The sequence below is a fragment of the Canis lupus genome, chromosome 8, assembly GCF_011100685.1.
Source record: "Canis lupus familiaris isolate Mischka breed German Shepherd chromosome 8, alternate assembly UU_Cfam_GSD_1.0, whole genome shotgun sequence".
Taxonomy (NCBI): Eukaryota; Metazoa; Chordata; class Mammalia; order Carnivora; family Canidae; genus Canis; species Canis lupus.
In genome coordinates, this window is record NC_049229.1 from 4,327,558 (window position 1) to 4,349,976 (window position 22,419).

At 44.8% G+C, this 22,419-nt stretch overlaps 3 protein-coding genes and 1 long non-coding RNA gene across 7 annotated transcripts; 1 reads left to right on the forward strand and 3 right to left on the reverse strand.

The window, feature by feature from the left end:
* Positions 1 to 353: 353 nt before the first annotated feature.
* On the reverse strand, positions 354 to 10,813 carry NEDD8 (NEDD8 ubiquitin like modifier). Its single transcript, XM_038544308.1, has 4 exons — positions 10,659 to 10,813; positions 1,479 to 1,526; positions 1,231 to 1,313; positions 354 to 702 (listed from the first exon to the last, which is right to left on the reverse strand). The coding sequence occupies exons 1-4, from the start codon at positions 10,674 to 10,676 to the stop codon at positions 606 to 608; spliced, it is 246 nt and encodes an 81-aa protein (XP_038400236.1). The 5' UTR covers positions 10,677 to 10,813; the 3' UTR covers positions 354 to 605.
* Positions 8,373 to 10,652, reverse strand: LOC119872814. Its single transcript, XR_005363068.1, has 3 exons — positions 10,059 to 10,652; positions 9,873 to 9,932; positions 8,373 to 8,849 (listed from the first exon to the last, which is right to left on the reverse strand). It is a non-coding gene; the product is annotated as an uncharacterized LOC119872814 (long non-coding RNA).
* A 30-nt stretch (positions 10,814 to 10,843) lies between the features above and the next one.
* Positions 10,844 to 18,469, forward strand: GMPR2 (guanosine monophosphate reductase 2). 3 transcript variants are annotated; one of them, XM_038544291.1, is made up of 10 exons: positions 10,844 to 11,275; positions 11,649 to 11,762; positions 11,902 to 12,021; positions 15,242 to 15,325; positions 15,470 to 15,643; positions 16,404 to 16,485; positions 16,572 to 16,678; positions 16,866 to 16,908; positions 17,490 to 17,649; positions 17,851 to 18,463. In XM_038544291.1, the coding sequence occupies exons 2-10, from the start codon at positions 11,676 to 11,678 to the stop codon at positions 18,038 to 18,040; spliced, it is 1,047 nt and encodes a 348-aa protein (XP_038400219.1). In that variant the 5' UTR covers positions 10,844 to 11,275; positions 11,649 to 11,675; the 3' UTR covers positions 18,041 to 18,463. The 3 variants fall into 3 exon arrangements, with proteins under 3 accessions (XP_038400219.1, XP_038400217.1, XP_038400218.1); XM_038544289.1 differs by having other exon boundaries at positions 10,845 to 11,275; positions 11,642 to 11,762; positions 17,851 to 18,469; XM_038544290.1 differs by lacking the exon at positions 10,844 to 11,275 and adding an exon at positions 11,309 to 11,474 and having other exon boundaries at positions 11,642 to 11,762.
* On the reverse strand, positions 15,909 to 21,557 carry TINF2 (TERF1 interacting nuclear factor 2). 2 transcript variants are annotated; one of them, XM_038544286.1, is made up of 9 exons: positions 21,053 to 21,557; positions 20,807 to 20,911; positions 20,583 to 20,684; positions 20,392 to 20,499; positions 20,209 to 20,305; positions 19,611 to 20,070; positions 19,450 to 19,517; positions 19,253 to 19,344; positions 15,909 to 16,941 (listed from the first exon to the last, which is right to left on the reverse strand). In XM_038544286.1, exons 1-9 carry the CDS (start codon positions 21,284 to 21,286, stop codon positions 16,855 to 16,857), a joined length of 1,353 nt encoding a protein of 450 aa, XP_038400214.1. In that variant the 5' UTR covers positions 21,287 to 21,557; the 3' UTR covers positions 15,909 to 16,854. The 2 variants fall into 2 exon arrangements, with proteins under 2 accessions (XP_038400214.1, XP_038400213.1); XM_038544285.1 differs by lacking the exon at positions 15,909 to 16,941 and adding an exon at positions 18,900 to 19,131.
* Positions 21,558 to 22,419: the final 862 nt, after the last annotated feature.

The following is a 22,419-nucleotide window of genomic DNA, read 5'->3' on the forward strand; positions in this document are numbered from 1 at the left end:
TGAATCAGGCCCGAATGTCCAGTAGGGCTACAATGGGAGTCACTGTCCCGGTTTCTACCTCCCACATCAGTAGTATACTGGTAAATGTGTAACAACCAGTTTGCATTGTTTGCCACTTGTGGCCAATTTCAAGCTACCAGCATGAAATCACTTAGGGGATTGGGAAGAGATGCCAGTGTAATTAGATCTCCTGAGCTAGTAAGCCCCGCTCCAGACCACCTAGAGTGGACTTTCCTAAAGTCTGATAATCCCCACCCCAAGGGCACATTCCCCTCCATTGTCCTACTTCTTCAGAGGTGTAAATGAGTGTGAACGGGGCCCATTTCAGTCACATTTGTGCAATACAAGAAAGATTCCAGGAGGTTAGGAAATATTTTATTGACAACTAGAGAGGGAAGCACACAGGACTGCAAACTAAAACCCAATAGCCAGCAAGGGCCCTTTGGGCCAGGAACACTGCATCCTAGGGTCCTCACCGTCTCCCACCAAACAAGACTGGGCATCCAGGAGAGGGGGCAGTGGCTCTGGTATCCCACAGAGTGAGAGGATATATGGTGCCTCATTATGAGCGACAGGGTAAGGAGGTAAAATGGAGGGAGGGCCCATCACTGCCTAAGACCACCTCCTCCTCTCAGAGCCAACACCAGGTGGAGGACTGAACCACCTAAGATCTTGTAATCAGCTGCTGTCTTCTCATCATTCCTGCAGGAAGAGGGGGGAAAAAAAAAGACCTTAGAAATACCATCTAGAACAGGATTCTAACACTGGGTTTCTTAAGTCTTTTTCCTGGTTTATGAACTCAGGTGAGAAAAAAAAATTACATCTTTATTTTTACTAACCCTTAACTGACATTTGATATTTTTAATTGTGAACATAGGCAAAAAACCCACAGTGGTATTAGCAACATGAGCCACCTGTTAACAACAGAAATTATTTTCATATCATATTACAACTCTTTGTAAATATTTTGAAAATGTCAAAATTATGGTAATTAGACCCACTATTAGATCTTAATGTATTAATAAACTGCATATTATATCACAAACTTGTTTTTAGTAGTTTGAGAACTGTATCTCAATATAATTTTGTAAATCTATGTATTTTATGTCTGCAAAAATCTTATTCTGAGAAGGAATTCATAGGCTTCAAAGGATCTGAGGCTCCTCCTCCAGTATTTGCTCCCTCAACCTCACGTAATATTGCCACACCTCATACCCATGTCAAACTCACATCTGTTTTCCACTATAGATGAGCCGCTGCTGCTGTGGGGGGATTCCCTCTTTCTCCTCCACACGCTCCTTGATTCGCTCCACCTTTAGGGGTACAAGTAATCAGGGACTGCTAAGGGGTAGAACCATGGAAGTGGAAAGAACAAGAGCTATGCAGATAGCATGAGAGGGAAAAGGACTGAGTTCATCAGCATATCCACACAAATGTGCAAGTAGGGAGACAGGCATGAAGTATTGGCCATATATTACCTTGTCTGTGGGTTCAATGTCAATCTCAATCTCCTTTCCGGTCAGCGTCTGAAACAGGCAAGTGTTTTATGAGTCCTACAGCCTAACATACAAGTTTTCTAGATAAAACACCCTGCTCTGGTCTCTGGGGATCTACAACTTCTGAGAGAAGCATGTTCAAGGCAAAGCTGCTTGAAGAATGTGACCCATACCTGTATTTATCAAACACTTTTAGGCTGTAGACAGTTTTGATAGGACAAGATGCTGTGAACCATTTTACGCCCCCCCCATCTTCCCACCCCACCTTATTAGAATCCAAGAGAATATTGGCATCCCTTTGATGAGATAGCAGTAAGAGATGTCCTAAGGACAGCATGCCTTTGAATCAGGACGCTTTTGTTTCCTTATTAAAGCTAGCAATTAACATATAATTTTTCAAATTCTCAGGGACACCAGAGACCACCCCTAGCCAGCTTTTTGTTGTTGTTTTTTAAAAATTTTATTCATTTGAAGAAAGCGAGCAAGCATAAGCAGGGGGAGGGGCAGAGGGAGGAGAAGCAGGCTCCCCACTGAGCAGGGAGCCCAACGTGGGCTTGATCCCAGGACCCTGAGATCATGACCTGAGATGAAGTCAGACACTTAAATGACTGAGCCACCCAGGCGTCCCAGCTTTTTAAGTAACACTAAAATTCAATATTCCATTCTCCTGTAACTTCTCCAGACTTCTACCTAAGTACTAAATTGCAGCTCTAGTCTTGACTTCTTCCACAGGCTAAAAGTTGCTAATACATGTAATAATTACACTGATTGTATACTTTAAAATGTTGTCCTTCGGGCAGCCCTGGTGGCGCAGCGGTTTAGCGCTGCCTGCAGCCCAGGGTGTGATCCTGGAGACCCCGGATTGAGTCCCAAGTAGAGCTCTCTGTATGGTACCTGCTTCTCCCTCTGCCTGTGTCTCTGCCTCTCTCTCTGTGTGTCTCTATGAATAAATAAATTTAAATAATAATAATAAAATGTTGTGCTTCATCTAATTTAATCTCCCATTCACCCTTGCTTTTTTTTTTTCATCCTTGCTCTTAAAGCTCTATCTGCACCAGTCTACAGTAATCCAGACCACACCAGCCTGATTAGGAATATTTCTTTGTTTCTACTGTTTTCCTTGTTCCCATACCCTCCCCCACTCTTTCCCAAATGTTTAAGGACCCTTTAGAATTGATGACTGGTTCCCAGCGCACTTTAATACCTATTGCTAGTTGTTTAAGTGTCAAACCCTCTAATTTACACTCCGACCTTCAGAAAAAACAGAAATTCATCTTCCTAATCTAAGCACAAAGCAGTTTGACACATAAATGATGAGTATTTGTGAAAGGGCTAAGCACACAAATGATTACATTATGACCACAGCCAACATTTAATTAACACTTTCCAACAGCCAGAAACTCCCCTAAGTGCATCCATATATTTAATCCTTGTAAGTATTCATGAGATATGTACTATCACTATTACCATTTTATAGATGAAAATGGGGCTTGGATAAGTTAAAAAGCATGCCTATGAAATCAAAAGGAGAGTGTAGACCCAAACACACTCTCTGGTCCCAATGCCTGTGCCCATTTTTTTTTTTTTTTAAAGCTCTGTACGCAGTACTGCCTGAGTCTCACTGGTCTGGTTTTGGGACCCAATGTATGCTGTGATAGGTTAAAAAAATAACATATGGTTTCTACTTATGGTATTCACATTGATCAGCATGATGAAGTACTTAGGACCTAATTTCTCAACCATGAGAATCAGTTCAGTAAAAAAAAAAATTTTTTTTAATATTTTTTAGATCCAAGAGTAACTCCTTTAGTTTTATTTGGGTGCAAAAGAATAAATTACAACAGTGATTCTCAAGATTCTACCCCAACCCAAGCTGGGCTGTGTGACAATTTATGGGAAAAATGCAAAAGTGAGATTTTTCATAAAAATATATTCAGGGCACCTGGGAGACTCAGTTGAGTAAGTTTTCAACTCTTGATTTGGGCTAAGGTCATGCATGATCTCAGGGTCATGAGATGGAGGCCTGAGTCAGGCTCTGTGCTCAGCTAGGAGTCGGCTTGAGATTCTCTCTCCCTTTCCTTCTGCCCCTCCCCATGTTCTCTAAAATAAAATCTTTTCTAAAAATTAAAAATAAATAAAAACTAAAAAAGTTCTGAATGATAGAAACAACATACGGTGTTTTCTTTAAGCCCTTTCGGACAAAATGAAAAGTTTGCAATTCTGTATCATTCATAAATTATTTCACTTTATTGATCTTAATACTTTATTTTTTAAAAAGATTTTATTTATTTTGAGAGTGAGAAAGAGTGCACAGTGGGGAGGGGCAGAGGAAGAAGCAGATTCCCTGCTGAGCAAGGAGCATTAAGCCGGACTCAATCCCAGGACTGTGGGATCAGGACCTGAGCTGAAGGCAGACAAGCAACGGAGCCACCCAGGTGCCCTGATCTTAATACTTTAAATGCAAAAATTCTTCAAGCAGATAATCTATTTCTAGATTAACTAACTTAAAGGAAAAACCTGAAACTTGAGCAAATATCCCAAGAAGAACGTGTTTATTAAACAGGTTTACTGTAAACCATGAGGAACAGCCTAGTGCCTATTAATAAACTATTCAACTATGGTACAGAATGAAGTGTTTATTAGCAACAGTTTGTACACTAACACAGAAAGATCTAAAGAATGTATAATTAAGTATCATTTTCCATTTGTAGCTATATACATATGTATTTGCATAGAAAAAAGGATTAAAAGCATACATATCTCCTGTAACAATAATTATCTTTGAGGAAAGTAGCACTGAGGAGAGGGTTTATCAAGGGTAACTTTCCCTTTATCTGCACTATTAAAATTTCTAATAACAATATACTCCATGACATTTATAATAAACAAATACTCATTCTGATTTAAAATAAGAAATTTTAAAGAGTATTAAGTACCCTTAGAGGGGCGCCTGGGTGGCTTGGTTGGTTAAGGGTCTGCTTTTGGCTCAGTTGGTGGCCCCAGAGTCCTGGGATTGAGTCCTGCTTCCATTGTTACTCCCTGCTCAGTTGGGAGTCTGCTTCTCCCTCTCCTCTTTGCCCCTTCTCCTACTCATGCGCTCTCTCAAATAAAACCCTAAAAAAAAAAAAAAAAAAAAAAGACTAAAAGAGAACTGCTCTCCCAAGGCTAGGATGCTTGGACCTAATGACATTAAGAAAAGAAAAAAAAAAAATATTGGTTTGTAAAATTTAAAACTCTAAGGACTGGCCTTTGTTTCTGACTGTAGAAGCTTATATATCCAAAGAACAATCTGGCAAAGTGGTGTCCCCATAACAACACTTTCAGGAAGATAATCATGACTATTAAAAAGTGTATCTATGACAATGGTCATTATAGCCTTTTGGTATTGAAAAATTACAATCAACCTAAATATCAAACAACTGAGGGTTAAATAAATTATGACAGAGGGAAAATTACATAATCCTCAAATAATGTGTGGAATAAGGATATAAGTCCAATTTTGTTTAAAAAAAAAACACACAAAATACATGTGTATCCATACATATGGTTTCAAAAAATTTGGAAAGATAATATTCATGAATGTTTTTATCTTGAGTTGTGAGATTATGGATGCTTTTAATTGTATCACTTGTGCATTTCTGTATTTTTCATTTTTTTTAATATCATGGATACATTGTAATGAGAAAAATATTATTTTTAGAACAATGTCCTTGATGAGAGTATAAGAAAATGATTCTGTAAAGCAGCACTGTCCAAGAGATGTAAATGTAACGCAAACCACACATACAATTTTAAATATACTAGCAGTCACATTTTTAAAAGGTCAAATTAACTTTAATATTCTTAAACCCAATATATTCAAAATATTATCAATTCAACGTATAATCAATATAAAACAATATATTTTGCATTCTTCTGTTCTAACCAAATGTTCAAATTTCTGTGTGCTTTTCATACTTGCAAGCATGTCTCAATTCAGATGGTAAATTTTCATCTGAAACACCTGATCTGTATTTAAATTTCATAATTTACAATTGAAAAGGTAGATTTACATACCTAACTTGTTCCAAGCATACTTAAGTTTTTCACTGACTAAATAAAGTCTCAGGCTTTATATTTATATAAGTAAAATCAAATACAAAAAAAAATAGGTAACTCAGTCTCACTAGCAACTTGTCAAGAAGCACTCAATAGTCCATGTGACTAATAGGTACCGTTAGAGCATTCCAGCTAATATGAGAAGTAACAATAAAATTAGACATCCCCATTTTGTAATCACCAAAGAATTATAATAGACCTAGGCAATGACTAACATCATAGAATGCAAAACAAGTTAACAGAACTCCATACCATACCACCGTCTATAAATGATTCTCACAAGAACACATACAAAAGACAAATCAAGCTTCTAGATGTTATTACCAATCAACAGGAAATACTGAAGGAATATATATTAAAAATCAACATGGGAAGAGCGGCCTGGGTGGTTCAGTCGGTTGAGCATCCGACTCTTCATTTCAGCTCAGGTCATATTTTCAGGGTCTTGAGGTGGAACCCTACCTCAGGCTCCCTGCTCAGCAGGGAGTCCGCTTGGGATTGTGCGGTGCTTGCTCCCGCTCTCTTTCTCTCGCTCTCTAAAAATAAGTCGGGAGGCCTGGTGCTCAGCAGTTGAGCGTCTGCTGGAGTCCTGGGATCAAGTCCCTCACTGGGCTCTCTGCATGGAGCCTGCTTCTCTTCCCTCTTTTATAAATAAAAAATAATAATAAATAAATAAATCTATCTTTAAAAACAAAAAAGCCAGCATAGGAATGTAATCAGCAAAATCCAAACTGTGGGAGACTCTATCGCACCACCTAGTTTATTCAGCAAAAAGGGGAAAAAGGAGGAATTACAGGTTTTTTGAAAAACACTTAAAATCCCTATCAACCAAATGCAACATATGGATCTTAGTTGGACTCACATTCAAACTGTACAAAACAAATGAGAGAATGGGATACATTTGAGGATAGTGAGAACTCAATCTTTTAGATGTGATAATTATAGTTACTTTAGAAAAAAAAGTCCTTTTTTTACATATAAATACTAAATACATACAAATAACACATGCTATGCTATTAGGGATTTGCTTCTTAAAACATCAGGTAAGAAAAAAAAAACATCCGATAAGGAAAGTTAGTGAATATAATTAAGATTGGCCATGAGGTGATAGTTTTTGAAGCTGGATATGAGGTGCTTTATATCCTCCTCTCTCTTGTTGTATATGTTTGAAATTGTACATAATTAAAATTCAAAGAATTGGACAATTTTAAAAGACACTCTTGATATGTCTTAGTGCGTTTCTTCCCCCATATCTGGTCACTGTGACTTTGGAATACATTCAATGCTGTTTAGCAAGTCAATGATGAACCTAAACCTAACATACTGCTTTAGGCACCAGAGGGGATATAAAAGAAATTAAGTGATCCAGCTCTTGCCAACAATCTTTCTCTTTTTTTTAAAGATTTTAATTTATTTATTTGACAAAGCACAAGCAGCAGGGAGCTAGCGGCAGGCAGAGGGAGAGGGAAAAACAGGCTCCCTGCTGAGCAGAGAGCCCAACATGGGGCTTGATCCGGAGACCCTGGGAGCATGACCTGAGCAGAAGGCATTTAACCAATTGAGTCACCCAGGTGCCCACCAACGATCTTTTCCAAGTAAAGATTTACAACCAAGAAACAGTGAGGCATACAATGAATAGAACCAGTATAAAAGGAAATGCCATGTTGAATATTACTACCCAAACACAAGGTATAATGCCAAAGCGCGATGGTGGGTGAAATCACATCAGTTTACATCTGAATGAAGGGCTCCTGGGTGGCTTAGTCGGTTAAGTGTCTGCCTTTGACTCAGGTCAGGACCTCAAGGTCCTGGGATTGAGCCCAGCCTCAGGTTCACCACTCAGCAGGTAGTGTTGCTTTCTCTTCCCCCCTCTGCTCCTCCCTATGCTCTCCCTCAAATGAATAAAACCTTAAAAAAAAAAAAAAAAAAAACAGCCTGAATGAAATTAACATTTCACACCTAGTTTAATAGCTAAAATAAAAAGGACATGACTAAAAATTAGCTAGGATATAAAGGAGCTGGAATGCTTATTCACTGCAAATGGGAATGTAAAATGGTACAACCCCTTGGAGAACTGTTTGGAAGTATGTTTTAAATTTACATAGATTTACCACATGACTCAGTAATTCCCTTAACAGGTATATACCCAAAGGAAATGAAAATATATGTCTACAAAAGAACTTGTATAACAATGTTCATAGAAGCCGTCTTCATAATAGCCAGAAACAGGAAACAACTCAAATGTCCATCTACAGGAGAATGGCTAAACAAATTGTGATAGTCATTCAATGTAATACTACACAGTAAGAAGGAACTACACAGATACGACAACGGACACAATGCTGAGTGAAAGAAACTAGACATAAAATTACATATCCTTTAACTCCATTTATATGAAATTCAAAAACAAGCAAAACTAACCTATGGGATTTTCACAGGGTATGGGGGAAAATGTTCTAGATCCTGATGCAGGATGTGGGGTCAAGGAGTACTAAAATAAAAAAGATTATTTAAAGAAGGGGCATCTGAATGGGTCAGTTGGTTAAGCGTCTGCCTTCAGAACAGGTCAGATCCCAGGATCCTGGCTCAGTGGGGAGTTGGCTTTTCCTCCTCCCCCCACTTTTGCATGCGCTTGCAAATAAATAAGAAAAGAAAAGAAAAAAAGAAAAAAATTTTTAAAGATTTTATTTATTTATTCATGAGAGACACACACATACAGAGAGAGAGAGAGACACACGCAGAGGGAGAAGCAGGCTCTACGCAGGGAGTCTGATGTGGGACTCAATCCCAGAACCACAGGATCATGCCCTTGGGCCAAATGCAGGTGCTAAACCGCTGAGCTAGAAGAGAAAGAAATTTAAAGAAGACCTGTATGCTGATTTTTTTTTTTTTGTATGCCATGTTTCAGCTTAGACTCTGAACTTTAGAGTCTACATAGTAGGAGATACATAGTAGGAAAACCTGGTTGGAAGTATTACAGAGAAATAAAGACATCAATTAATGAAACCCTAGACCAGAATAAGGGTAATGGGAATGGAAAGAAAGTCAAGTAAAAAAGAAGTTCTCAAAGGAAAAATTAGGTTCTGTAAGTGAACAATGACTCTAAAGAATTGGGTTCCAGATACCTGGTAGATTGACAGGATCAGTATGAGATGAGTATTGGAAAGATGGCCTAAGGCTGAAGATGATGTATTTAATTTCTCAGAGATGAGACATCAAGAGAAGACAAATCAGGAGAGATTTTGTTGTAAAGGACTGCAGAAAGAGATATGGGAAAAATTAGCTACATGGAGATGACAGTTGAAGAATTCACAAAGGAACTGTGCTAATAAAAACCTATAGTAAAAAAAAAAAACCTATAGTAAAGAAGAGCTAACTACTTGCTTTCGTTTGCATTTAACCTATTTTTAAAAATGCAGTTAACAAAAAAGATGAAGGACACAGAAACCTGTTTGTGGAGGCACAAAGAAAAGTGTTTCAGGAAAGGAGACTTATAATTTTAGAGAAATACTAAAAAAAAAAATGGATTCAAAGAGACAAAATCTAGTAGTAGTCCCCAGACAAGCAGCACCAGCATCACCCAAGAGCATGTTAGAAATACAGACTCTCACGGCTCCGCAGACCCACGGAATTAGAATCAGCATAACAAAATCCCCAGGTGATTCTTGTGCACGTTTAAAGTGAAAAACCCAACCAGAACGCAGTGTTTTTTTTTAAACTGCAGGTCTCAATCCATCAGTGAGTTATGAAATCTACCTAGAATGGAACTGGAAATATCAGAGCATTACCACATATGGTAAGTTTTTTGTGTTTGTACGGGACATTAGTAAGATTTTCTTACTGTAGGTTGAGATTTTTAGAAGTTTACAAAACCCTGAACATGACTAATAACCTCTAAGAGGATGTGAGAATCCATATTCAAAAGCATTCTAGTGTTTCTCAGACTTCGACAGTGACTCACACTAAGAATTACATACAGGCTAATAACACAAACGTGTTTCATATATATTGAACATATACATATATATAACGAGAACAAAAATTTCACAGAATATCCTGATATTTCTATTTTCTTTCTTTTAATGTTGCTTGAGACCCACTGAATTGATCTCGCAATTAGTGACTTTTAGTCTAATCAAAGTTTGAAAAACCATGATTTTTAACATGCTCTTTGGCCTCAAACCTCAGCTAAGAAATGAGTTAGAAAGACTGAAGAGGTTAAGAATGGCTGTGAAGCATGGTAAGTATACTAAAGAGCTGATGAAATAACAAACTTACTCAGCAGTAAAAAGGTCAAACTAATGTTGCACTGCGTCAATTTTTAGTTTCTCTCTCGGTCTGTAGGTACGAAAGAAGCAATAGCAGAAAGGACTAATGAGAGTTGGGAATTGGTGAAGAATCACGGGAGAGATGGAGATGTAAGAAACGCTACTAGTACCAAGAACCAGGGCACGGACAACTAACCTGCCTCAGTCAAGGAAGTGAGGCTGGTCCAGGATGCCCGGCTCAGAAAGGCAGGTGCTGACTGAACACACTCCCAGCTTTGGTTCCTGAAGGCCGGCTGAGACACCGCACATTGGCGACAGCCAGCAAAGGCTTACAGTCTAGCTCCTGAGAGGCCCTCGGTTCCCCAGGCTAACGTTTTTGTGCCGTGCTTGGAAGCATTTGCGTTAGGGGCTGGGAGAAGCAGGTAAGAAGGGCAATGCAGAATGGAGATTACAGCTTATTCCAAGAATCCGAGAAGGCGAGCCAGGCTGCTGCTTGGCCTTCTCTATGACCGTGGGGGTTCTAGGAGAGCGAGACCCCAGACAAAGGCCGCCTCCATCTGGGTCATGGCACAGTCCTGGTGAGAAAGCAGGACCCGACCCGGTATTCGGGGGGGGGTCCCCAGCCCTCAAAGCCCTCTTGGGGGGGCTACTTCCCATCACCCCTCGCGCGGAACCCTGAGGCTGTCAGCACCCTCCAGGCTCGGGAAAGGCGTGGTTTTCCTTCCCTGCTTCTCCCGCAAGGCACAGCGGCCAGCCCAGTACCACAGCGTCTTGGCAAGGCTGGAGGTGCTCCCACCTTCACTTTAATTAGCATCTTCTTCCCAGTTTGGAGCTGCACACAGATAATTTGCTGCTTCCACCGCTGCGGTCGCCGCTGCCGCTCCCCAGCAATCCGCCTGTGTAAGTCACTTCTGCTTCCGGGTCACTGCCTGGCTCCACCCCTTCCCTTCCTTTCCCCCCCCCCCCAACTTCTTTCCACCGGGTTCCCGAAAAGCTCAGGAATGTTCCCGCGTTTCGTTTTAGTGGTGTCGTAAATAAAAAGAAGGCGGCGGTTTAGTTACAGCAGAGATGACGCCTCCGCGATTCTTAGAGTCCCTAGCGAGCCGGGGCTTGGAAAGCGGGGTCGAAACGAACTACTTCTCCCGTCATGCCAGGGGACAGCTCCACCCGCTCCACCCTGGGAGTCGTAGTCTTCCGCCCCTCGGATCCGACTGCAAGCTCGGTGTGTGAACCCTGTTACCCAGAAGACCGCGCACTGCCGCTGCCGAAACCGGGATTCTCCAATTAATCCTTACCGCCCGCATTTAGCGGAACGTGTTGGCACGGCCCACAAGGCTCTGCGGGGCTGCACGAGGCTAGTTGCTAAGCAAGGGCTACTGTGGTCAACTGCCGCCCGGGCCACGGCGACAGGAAGTGAGTACCCCTCTTCCGGAAACTAATTGTGGGAATACGCCCCCTATTCCTACTCACCCCCAAATCATCTTACCCCGAATTAGTCTTTGAAAGGGTATAAGGAAGAGTAGTGGGAGCAAGGAATGCACATTTTTGGGGTCATTCACGACTCCATCCTAATTCTCCCCAACAAATAGTACCTGGGACGGAAATACCACGGGTAATTGTAACCAAGGACAGATCAGAGGTGACAGACGAGGGACCATGCCTCAGCGAATGCCCTGATCTTCCATAATTTAAGCGAGGAGAAAGATGAGCCATGCCATTAGCATTAAGGCCTATGGGGAGATTGGTTCAGATCCCCGCCCACACCTGACTTTTCTCCAGTTTTCAGATCTGTTGCTACCCCAAGGTCCCCACCATGCCTCACATCGACAGTGACATCAAACTGGACTTCAAGGATGTCTTGTTGAGGCCCAAACGCAGTACCCTTAAGTCTCGAAGTGAGGTGAGCCTGCTTTTCTAGTTGCACTGTCTTGACCCCAAGCTCCTGGTATGCCAGGACTGAGAATGATTCCTGGTTCTTGTCCTCCTGCAATACTCGTTTATTTGATGGATGAAATGCTGTTTCCTGTTCATATCTGCAGGTGGATCTCACAAGATCCTTTTCATTTCGGAACTCAAAGCAGGTGTACACTGGGATCCCCATCATTGCTGCCAACATGGATACTGTGGGCACCTTTGAGATGGCCAAGGTTCTCTGTAAGGTAGGACTTCCCTTATGTAGGTTCCTCACTGATGACCAGTTGTGTGGGCCGACTGCAGAGGTATTTGCATCCCCACCCCCATCCCAAGTCAGCTATCTGGCAAGTAAGTTAGGATGCTCCAATTTACTTTTATCCATTTTATCCATTTTCTCCAATACTGATGCCCTTTATCTGGTAAGCTCAAAGGCACATGTGAATTAATAAAATTCAAAGCTAAGTTTTGCCCCATTTTTCTGATACATAAACATAACTTTTCCTTTTCTCCTGTCCAGCAGTTTACATACCCTGCCAACTTTTCCCACCTCCCAGATCATCCCCTCCAAATCAGATTCATCCCTCCAGTTAACACTGTTGTCTAGGACACAAAATATCCACTGTTTTAGTCAGAAACTAAATACAGTTTGAGTGTTCAAAAATTCGTAGCTAGAAGATCCTAGAGAAGCAGCTGTTAATTTTCTTTCATGTCTACTATCCTTTTTCAATTTTTATTTTTTTTAAATCTTCCTTTTCTTTAAGTCTTAGGTTTCTGGGAGTTGCTGGGATGTGCCCAAAATGGAATGTGTTTTTCTTATGTACAGGTTATTGTTCACTTTGAAAATAGAAGATGCTGCTCCTATCAGTAATATTACCTGCCTCTATACTTGTAGCTGAGAAGGTAGATAGATACTGTGGGCACTCAAAGAACATATGCATTCTTCTGGTTAATCCATGTAGCCCTCATTGTTGGATTCTGCTGCTGCTTAAGGCTCTGTTAGCCTTAAGGACTTCATCATCCTTTCTCTCTTTTTGATCGCTGTAAGTCTTTGTGGAATGTCTGTTGTCACTTCTCTGAGGTTGATAGTTATACAGTTTTAGTACTTTATTGCTGTTGCAATTCACTAGCTGCTTAGGAATCTTCTCGTCCATTGTCCACCTGCTCTGCCCAGTAGAGTTGAGGAATAGTGAATCTGACTTCAGCATTAACAAATGTGCGGGAGGGATCCCTGGGTGGCGCAGCGGTTTAGCGCCTGCCTTTGGCCCGGGGCGCTATCCTGGAGACCCGGGATCGAATCCCACGTCGGGCTCCCGGTGCATGGAGCCTACTTCTCCCTCTGCCTCTGTCTCTGCCTCTCTCTCTCTGTGTGTGTGACTATAATAAATAAAAAAAAAACAAAAACAAAAAAATAAAAAAATAAACGTGCTGGAATAATACGTGGACTTTCTGGGGACTGTCTTAATGCTTTGAGACTGGCTTTCAGTACCGCTGATGAATGCTAAAAAAAATAGATTTTAGAGGTATAGCCAAATTTCACAGTAATAATAAGGTAAAAATATATAAAAATATAAATATTTTTTCCTAGATCTCTAGCTTGGTATGTAATTGGATGTGCTCATCATGTCACACTATACCAGTATATCTCCAAGGTCTACTGACCTCGTGATTTTTTTGTCTGTATATCAGCATATTGATGGCAGAATGTTGCTGAGAAAGCAAATCCAGTACCAGCTTTAGCTAGGTAGTGTTGATGAGTGAGTACAGCAATATCACTTCCTTACTCCTAGCTGATACTTGACTTCCTTGGATTTGTCATTTGGAAGACTTGAGCTATCTCTGTCAACCGCTCTTGTCTATTTGCATGCCTGCACTTTTAAACCACAAGCACTAGTGGGATGCCTGGGTGGCTCAGTGGTTGAGTGTCTGCCTTTGGCTTAGGGTGTGATCCCAGGGTCTAGCGGTTTGGGGATCGAGTCCCACGTCGGGCTCCCTGCGGGGAGCCTACTTCTCTATGCCTATGTCTCTGCGCCTCTCTGTATGTGTGTCTCATGAGAGAGGCAAAGACACAGGCAGAGAGAGAAGCAGGCTCCATGCAGGGAGCCCGACGTGGGACTCGATCCCAGGACTTCAGGACCACGCCCTGGGCCGAAGGCAGACGCCCAACCACTGAACCATCCAGGGATCCCCAATAAATAAAATCTTTTAAAAAATAATAATAAAAATAAAGCACAAGCACTGGGGTGCCTGGCTGGCTCAGTCAGTGGAGCATGTAACTCTTGATCTTAGGGTTGTGAGTTCATACCCCACCTTGGGTGTAGAGATTACTTAAGAATAAAATCTTTATTTTTTATTTTTAAATATTTCATTTAAAATTTTCATTCATTAACAGTGGCCTTTGAGTGCCTTTCTCAAAGTATTGGGATATTGTTTTGCAGTTTGTTGACCTAGAGAATACAAATCTGGTGAGTTAATTGTATCCTTGAACTTTTTTGACTTAAGTACATGGAAATGGACGTTTTAGGTTGTCCATGTCTCCAAAAAAATTTGTTCTTTACCCCAGTAGACATGGAGAAAGAATAGGGTAGCACCTTATGGGCTCCATTAAGGCCTTATTTTTTGTGAGCATTTAGACTCACTGAATTACTGCCAGTAAACGAACCAGAAGATACCAAATAGGTTAATTCAGTACTAGGTTGCCATAGGGGGAGGGGCTGAATCAGTGCAAGCAGACACTGGCTCCATCCAGCCTCTTCATGGTTCTTTCTTGTCTGCTGCTTGTCCCACTGCACCAACAGCTTGCCTTTGTTACCTTTTTTTTCTTAAGATTTGAGAGCAAGCGAGTGAGCGAGCATGAGTGGGAGAGACATAGGGAGAATCTCAAGCAGACTTTGTGCTGAGCAGAGAACCCAACATGGGGCTTAATCTCACAACCCTGAGATCATGACCTGAGCCGAAAACCAAGTCAGATGCTTAACCAACTGTGCCACCTAGATGCCCCTTTATCACCATTTAAAATTTTTTTTAATTTATTATTTTTTAAAGATTTTATTTATTCATGAGAGAGAGAAGCAGAGGGAGAAGCAGGCTGTGGAGCCTGACGTGAGACTCGATCCCGGGTCTCCAGGATCACGCCCTGGGCTGAAGGTGGCACTAAACCGCTGGGCCACCCGGGTTGCCCTCTTTGTTACCTTTTAAATCAGAAGCCCTGTATGTGCAGATAGGTAAAATCCAATCCAGATGACTTAGTACTTAGTGTTGGACAAGCATTGGCTTATGGTATAAAGCCCTACTGGTATTTGTAGGGAGAATAATAAACTAAAATTCCAGCGCAACCAGCAGTTTCTTCAAGTTGTTTTCCAAATTTCAGTCTATTTCTCCTCAAATAGAATACTATAAAGGTCTATTTCTAGCAAAAGAGATGCTAGTGAAGTTCTCTCCTTTTTGATGGCTCTTTCTTCTCCCCAGTTCTCCCTCTTCACAGCTGTCCATAAACACTACAGCCTCCAGCAGTGGAAAGAATTTGCTAGCCAGAATCCTGACTGTCTTGAGGTAATGCTGGTCCTTTCCTGATCCCTTCCTTATCCCAGTTTTCCAAGCATCTCTTTTTGGCTTCCTGGGGACAAACCCTCACCTTCCTCTGCTGGCTGCTCACTGGGTCATTTGTGACATGCAGTGGCCCTGTTTTCTTCATAGCATTTAGCTGCCAGCTCAGGCACAGGCTCTTCGGACTTTGAGCAGCTGGAACAGATCCTGGAAGCTATTCCCCAGGTGAAATATATATGCCTGGACGTGGCAAACGGCTACTCTGAACACTTTGTTGAGTTTGTAAAGGATGTGCGGAAGCGCTTCCCCGAACACACCATCATGGTATGTTTCTGTTACCCGTAGTTGGTACATTCCTCCTTTCACTCCTTCCTGACACTCCCATTTTGTTACATCAGTTCATTTCTCCTGTGCTGCATTACCATTTTCCTAGTCTACTGAATCATGTCACTGGGTGATAACCCATGGTTCCATGCTTAAAATGTTTAGATTGGTTAGTGCAGTTATCTCTGTCCCTCAACACATGCCTTGTACATATCTATGATATATATTCATCTGCCTACTGAAGCGGACATGTACTAGAATCATATTAAAAGGGTTGCATGGAAGAGTTTTATTTTTTTTACAAGCTTAGGGGACTAATGACAAGGCCTCGTTTTCTCCACAGCCTCAAGGGGCCTCTCTGTACTGTCTATACAAAGTAAATACAGCTATGCAGATAGGTATTTAGCTTACATTACTATGTCTTTTCCTTTCTCTGAAGTCAGAGATTTTATGGCATAACTGCATAAGGACAAGGTATGTTTGGGTCTCTTGGAAAGAACAGGGAGATAATCTACCGTAAGTCAGCTCTGCCCTTGGTCCAGTTGGGCTCCAGCTTTACCCCTAGTGCAACAGTGACACTGGCCACTCACCCCCTTACCTCAGCTTGGGAAGCAGTCCTTTCCCAGTAGAGGGAACCTAGGTACTCTTCTTTGTAATAATGTTGGAAGGTTATGGTTCAGGCTTGGCGTGTATGAGAGCACACAACCTCCCCTCTCATTTTTAACCCTCAGAGTGCCCTGTTTCGATTGCTTTGTCTCAGGCAGGGAATGTAGTAACAGGAGAGATGGTGGAAGAGCTGATCCTATCTGGGGCTGATATCATCAAAGTGGGAATCGGACCAGGTAAGTGGTTCACTGGGTGCCAAAGGCTACCTGTCTGGTGTCAAACGCCTGTGAACACTTCACCATTCTCATTGCGTTCTTCTCAGGCTCTGTGTGCACCACCCGGAAGAAAACTGGAGTGGGGTACCCACAGCTCAGTGCAGTGATGGAGTGTGCAGATGCTGCTCATGGCCTCAAGGGCCACATCATTTCAGTAAGGCCCAAGGGCAGGGTAGGGTACAAGGCTGCCAAACATCTTCTTTTCTGCGGGGTGTGGAAGCTGTGGTAGCGGTGGCTCAGGATTCCTGGGTTCCTGTCGGCTTTGAGGTGGGCTGCAGGGACATTGCTCAGAATGCTTGGGAAATCCACGTTGTCTCTTCCTAGTGGTCCTTACTTTGCAGGATGGAGGCTGCAGCTGTCCTGGGGATGTGGCCAAGGCTTTCGGTAAGCATGTTGGGAGAGCACAGAGGGAGAGTCCTGTAGAAGAGGATAAGTCACCTCTGAGGATCAAGGATCAGGCTTGGGGAGGCCGAGAAAGCCATTCAAATTCTCTCACAATATGAACCAGTAACCCTGAAGCTGTAGTGTCATCTGGGGCAAGCCAGCAAGAGAAATCCTGAGACTCTGATAGAGACTTCCCAAGTGCAGGCCAGGTCCATCTGTAATATCCCCAGACTGTTGGACTAAAGTTAGAAACCTTTGCCCCTGGGGGACACTTGAAGCTTTGGCTGCACACAGTGAAAAGAAACAAAATGGCAAAGGCAGCAAAAAACAACAACAACAACAACAGAAGCCAGGGAGGGAATCTCCAGATTCCTTTTAAATTCTTGGAGAAATCAGGCCCACTGAGGAGTAGAGGCCAGAGCAGACCAGGCTTGTGTGGGTTGTGTGTCAGCTAGGGAAACAAAACCAGGAACATGTTATACTCATTGATAGGACTGAGAATTTGGGGAGTTGCTTCTGAGGGTGGGCATGTGGGCACCCGGACCAGATTCAGTTCTTTCCCCCCTTCTTGATGCTGGCAGGGGCAGGAGCTGACTTTGTGATGCTGGGTGGCATGCTGGCTGGGCACAGTGAATCAGGTGGTGAGCTCATTGAGAGAGATGGCAAGAAGTACAAGCTCTTTTATGGGATGAGTTCTGAAATGGCCATGAAGAAGTATGCTGGGGGAGTGGCTGAGTACAGGTATGTGCAGAGGTCCAGGAGCTGAGGGTTCCTGTAAAGTGTGACCAAGAGGGTGGTGGCAGAAGTCCTGGCTGCTGGGAGGTGCACGGTACGATTCTTGGAGGAAAAGCGGTGAACTGGGGTAAATGCCAGAGACCAGGGAAGAGCCATTGGGCTTATGAATCCAAAAGGAAAAGGTAAGAAAGTTTTTCCTCCTCTAAGGGCCTCAGAGGGAAAGACGGTGGAGGTGCCCTTTAAAGGGGATGTGGAACATACCATCCGAGACATCCTTGGAGGCATCCGCTCCACATGTACCTACGTGGGAGCAGCTAAACTGAAGGAGTTGAGCCGGAGAACCACCTTCATCCGGGTCACCCAGCAGGTGAATCCAATCTTCAGTGATGAGAGCTAGACCTGAGCAGCTGTGCCCTCTCAAGGCACTAGCACCTCCCAAGTGGGTTCCTCACCCATCCGAACTACTATGGCTATTTATCACTCAGTCATTTCCAGTTGTCTCACTGCTGAGGGCTCCTGCAGTAATTCTGTACTCTGTACACACATAATGCCCAGGGCACACACTGGGGAGGAAGCGAGGCAGCCAAGCTAAGAAAATGAAGACAGTCAAATGCACACTGGGGACCCAGCATCCCGAAGATTATTAAAAGGAAAAGATGCTGGTTCCTATCTAGGTGTTTAATGTGGCTTTGATCTGGAAGAGTTAGGCTCTTGAAATCATGTTTTGGTAATGAGCTTCATTAAATAGGAGCTTTGAATACCTAAAAAGCTCAGAAGTGTTGACGCATTTTAAATATCTCAATAAAGAGACCTCAGTGACTTTAAAGAGATTCTGGATCTTTCTGCACAAGCCTCGCATCTGAGTGCTGTTCCAGGGCAAATAGAAGCAGAGTTGGCATAGTAGAGTCAAGGACAGGAAGCACATTTTCCATGTAGTATCTCCATCCTAGTGCCACCACTCCCGGGTAGTCTGGCGGCATGAGAGTTTACAAAGTACATCCTGGCATCATGACACACAGCACTTTCTAGCATAGCAAAGGGAAATTTCTCTATCAACCCTTCTTGGCACACGTGAACAACATTTTCCAGGGGGAAGTGCTAAGGCAAAGGGATTCCTCCAGCCTTGGTGAGGCCAATTCTAAGGAATGACCTACACTAACTTGGTAAGAGCCTTCACTGCCCTTCCTCACACCAAGACCATGTTTAACAAATCCAAATTTAGATTAACAGGGATTACAGAGTTTTTAGCAAGGCAGTCAGGTACCACGCTTGGGGATTCCACTTTATTCCCACTAAAACTGTGTATAGAGCTGAGGAAAGAGACAGGCAGGGTGCAGAGGGAATTCTCATCCTATCCTAAGTGTCTGGACTTGTCCCTGTGGTCATGGAAGGGACAGACATGGCACTGGGGCCAGAAGCGGGGAGGTATTCATAGAAGGTGGGAATCAAGGTGTCAAACTTTGTCTTCTGAAAGTCTTCCAGAGACTCCTGCAGAGAAGGGAGCAGGGAAATACTATCATCATCTCAGTCCCTGAGCCCTCCATATTTTGGTGGGTTTCTCTGGTTCTGCTCAGCCCCTTCCCCCAGCTTTCTGTGCCTTCCTACTCACCCTTCCTTCCTTCTGGACATTTTCTTCTTCATCAGAGTCCAAAACCAAGTCCCCTATGGTAATGACAGAGCTGCACAGAGATGGAGGACACACTGTAGGAAGGAAACCAGAGTCAAAGCACCCTTCTAGGGGGACAGACCCTCAAGAGTCCCCAAGAGAGGAGGCTGTCTGACCCAGTCCTGACTCAGGATACTTACCTGGTTTCCTGGCCCTAGGAGGGGACAGTGAAAGTCTCAGGGGGTCCGCTGGGCAGACCAAACAATTCCTGCAGGGGGAGCAAGCAAAGAAGAAAGGAGAGGTGAGGGGAAAGCAGGCAAAGAATGTGCTGCTGGTAGGGAGAAGCAACTGTTCCACTCACTCTTCTTGCTCTGAAGCCAACAGGTCAGCTGGGTTCTTCAGAATCCTTTCCCCCAGGATTGGGGACAGATTCTTAGACTTTCCAGTGGAAGCTGCTCTCGTACCCACAGCACCTGTTGGATCTGCCATGTGCATCCCATGTTTTTCCTTGTTCTCCGGCTCAGATATGACTTGGGATGGTGAACCCAGATTCCTAAAAGGGAACAGCATGACTGTGGGGCGCTCCTTATGGCCTCCCTTAGTGGATGCCCATTGGGACTGGATTTTTCGCCGGCCCAGAGGGGCCAGATTAAAGTGGCAGCCAGCTGTAGGTACTGGGTGCTTCCTTGAGGCTGGTTCCTGAGGAAGGTATGGGCCAGGCCTGGCTTTTGGCAAAGGATGGTGAAGTGCCAGTTTTGGTTGCTGAGGAGGACTCTGCTCCGTGGGCTCTGTCATGCTCACTGAGTCAGTAACGGAGGACTCTGGAAAAGAAAACGAAGCTCTTTAGGACAGAAACACAATTCAGTCTGGTTTCTTATGCCTCAGGTCCATGTAACCTTTCCAAGAGCCCATCTCAAAAGGTTTCAGGCCAAACAATCCACCCTCAAGTTCCCTAGTACCTGAAAGTGGCCACCCCATGTCCACACCATATTGGCTCAAGGCAAAAGAAGAGGTGATAGAAACTCCAGGCTGCATCCAACTCAGCACATCCTGAAGCTGTGGGCAGAGGGAGAGAGGCATGAAGACCACAGTCCTTGATACAACCATCCCACGCACTGCCCTTCTTTTTGCCCCAGGAAAACCTGCTGTGTTTGCAGTGCAGGCAGTGCTTTTTCTAGCTGACACAAGTATTCAAAAAACAGCTTTTCCATGGCAGCCAGAAATGGTTCCCCATACTCTTGTTCAAGTTCCTGCAGTGGGGAGAAAAGGAGGTCAGAGGAGGATTAGGAAAATTAACCGCATAATAGCTTCCAAACCAGCCAGCCAGTCTCACCTGCAGCTTGGAAGCCAAGTCCACTGGGGCCTCTGCTAGTTGCTTCACCTGTTGGCAAAACGTCTCCTGTGCCTCCGAGATCTTCCTCAGATCCTGCTTTGTCTGTTGAGCGTAATGAAAAGCGGACAGTCTAGGGTCACCAGGACCCAGTGGCCGGAAGGAGAATCAACATCGTGGCACCCAGTGTTAACTGGGGAATAAGGCTTGTTCCAGGGGTTACTCACAGCTTTGGGGTCCCGCACTACGTGTCCAGACTCTGGGAAATGATGGTGCAGGACGTTCAGAACCTGGGCCCACGGCCGGCCCTGCAGGATCAACTCCACCACTACCTGTGAAGGGTACTAACTTCACAATCTGCGCTTTGGGGCCAGCTGCCCTTTTCCAACCAGTCCCAACCCCAAGTGGTCGGACCTCATCAGGTCCTCTCGCACCCGCCCTTTTCTGTCTTCCAGCTGCTCCTGGTCCGATACCTTGGCGTTTAGGCCCATACACAGGCGTTCGTGGTGGCGGTAGCGAACCAAACCGGGGGCGGCAGCGCGCAGCGACCGCAGGAACTGTAACACCCGCGGGAAGTGCTCCACGCAGCGACCCCGCACGACGTGCCAGCAGGCGGCGGCGGCGAGGCGCAGAGCGGCGGGACCGGCCCCCGGGGGCGTGGCCGTGGCCGCGGGCTCCGCCCCCGGGGCTGTCCCTCTGGCCGCCATCCTCCGCGCGAGGCTTCGCGACGACTCCTGCGGGCGAAGCTTCCGGTGCCTCTCAGTGGCTGGGCTCCGGCGGTCCGCGCCGGGAAGCTCGCGATCCGATGCCGCCCATGGGGCGCCCGAGTCCTGGAGGCCTTCAGCGCGCGCGGGTGGCTGGGAGGAGAAGCCAGCCGGCCCGGGGCCCGGGGTCTCGGCCGCGCCGCCGCCCCCTCGCGCCCGAGGGCTACCCCGCTTCCGGCTCTGCCGCAGTTTCCCTGCCCCGGAAAAGGGCGGCAACGGAGAGCCAATGGGCCACCGGCGGGGGGACGCGGCGTGGCGTCATAAGGCGACGCCTCCGCAGCGGGCGCCGCCCCCGCCCCGCCCCGCCCCGCCCCGCCCCGCCCGCCGAGCCCGCGAGGCCCGGCCCCGGTACCGCCCCACTTGCTGGTCTGGGAAGCGAAGGCCCTGCCGTGCCCCTGCCCCGTCGTCTGAGCCACTGCGGTTCCGTTCCTTGGACGGAGCCTCCGAGCGGCGTCGGCTTCCCGTAAGAAAGCAACTGTTCCTTTCGCGAAACAGGAGAGGGCGCCCGCCTTTCAAAAATGAGGTACTTGGGACCCCTGGGTGCTCAGCGGTTGAGCGCCGCCTTCGGCCCAGGGCGTGATCCCGGAGACCCGGGATCGAGCCCCGCATCGGGCTCCCGGCATGGAGCCTGCTTCTCCTCCCTCTGCCTGCGTCTCTGCCTCTAGTTCAGTGTGTCTCATGAATGAATAAATACAATCTTAAAGAAAAAATGAGGTACGGAGTTTGAGAAAATAAAGAAGGTGGTTAACTTGGTGTTTGATTTATTTATTTATTTATTTATTTATTTATTTATTTATTTATTATCTATTTATGATAGAGAGAGAGAGAGAGAGAGAGGAATAAATAAAGTGAGAGAAGCAGAGACACAGGCAGAGGGAGAAGCAAGCTCCATGCAAGGAGCCCGATGCAGGACTTGATCCCCGGACCCCAGGATCACGCCCTGGGCGGAAGGCAGGTGCTCAACCGCTGAGCCACCCAGGTGTCCCTGTATTTTCAGTCTTTACATGTCTGTCACCCCCACTGAGTGGGAAACCCCAGGGGAGAGCTGGTTCCTTTTTGTACATGCAGCATCTTGT

Excerpts from the sequence above, each read along its gene's own strand:
- NEDD8 (XM_038544308.1), bottom strand. Across the intron at positions 1,314-1,478 it reads ACATTGAACCCACAGACAAG|GTGGAGCGAATCAAGGAGCG; the intron begins GTAATATATGGC and ends GTACCCCTAAAG. Across the intron at positions 703-1,230 it reads ATCTATAGTGGAAAACAGAT|GAATGATGAGAAGACAGCAG; the intron begins GTGAGTTTGACA and ends CTCTTCCTGCAG.
- GMPR2 (XM_038544291.1), top strand. The coding sequence starts at position 11,676 with ATGCCTCACATCGACAGTGACATCAAACTGGACTTCAAGGATGTCTTG. Across the intron at positions 16,679-16,865 it reads TCAAGGGCCACATCATTTCA|GATGGAGGCTGCAGCTGTCC; the intron begins GTAAGGCCCAAG and ends CTTACTTTGCAG. Across the intron at positions 17,650-17,850 it reads GGGGGAGTGGCTGAGTACAG|GGCCTCAGAGGGAAAGACGG; the intron begins GTATGTGCAGAG and ends TCCTCCTCTAAG.
- TINF2 (XM_038544285.1), bottom strand. The coding sequence starts at position 21,286 with ATGGCGGCCAGAGGGACAGCCCCGGGGGCGGAGCCCGCGGCCACGGCC. Across the intron at positions 20,912-21,052 it reads GTATGGGCCTAAACGCCAAG|GTAGTGGTGGAGTTGATCCT; the intron begins GTATCGGACCAG and ends TACCCTTCACAG. Across the intron at positions 19,132-19,252 it reads ATGTCCAGAAGGAAGGAAGG|GAGTCTCTGGAAGACTTTCA; the intron begins GTGAGTAGGAAG and ends CCTTCTCTGCAG.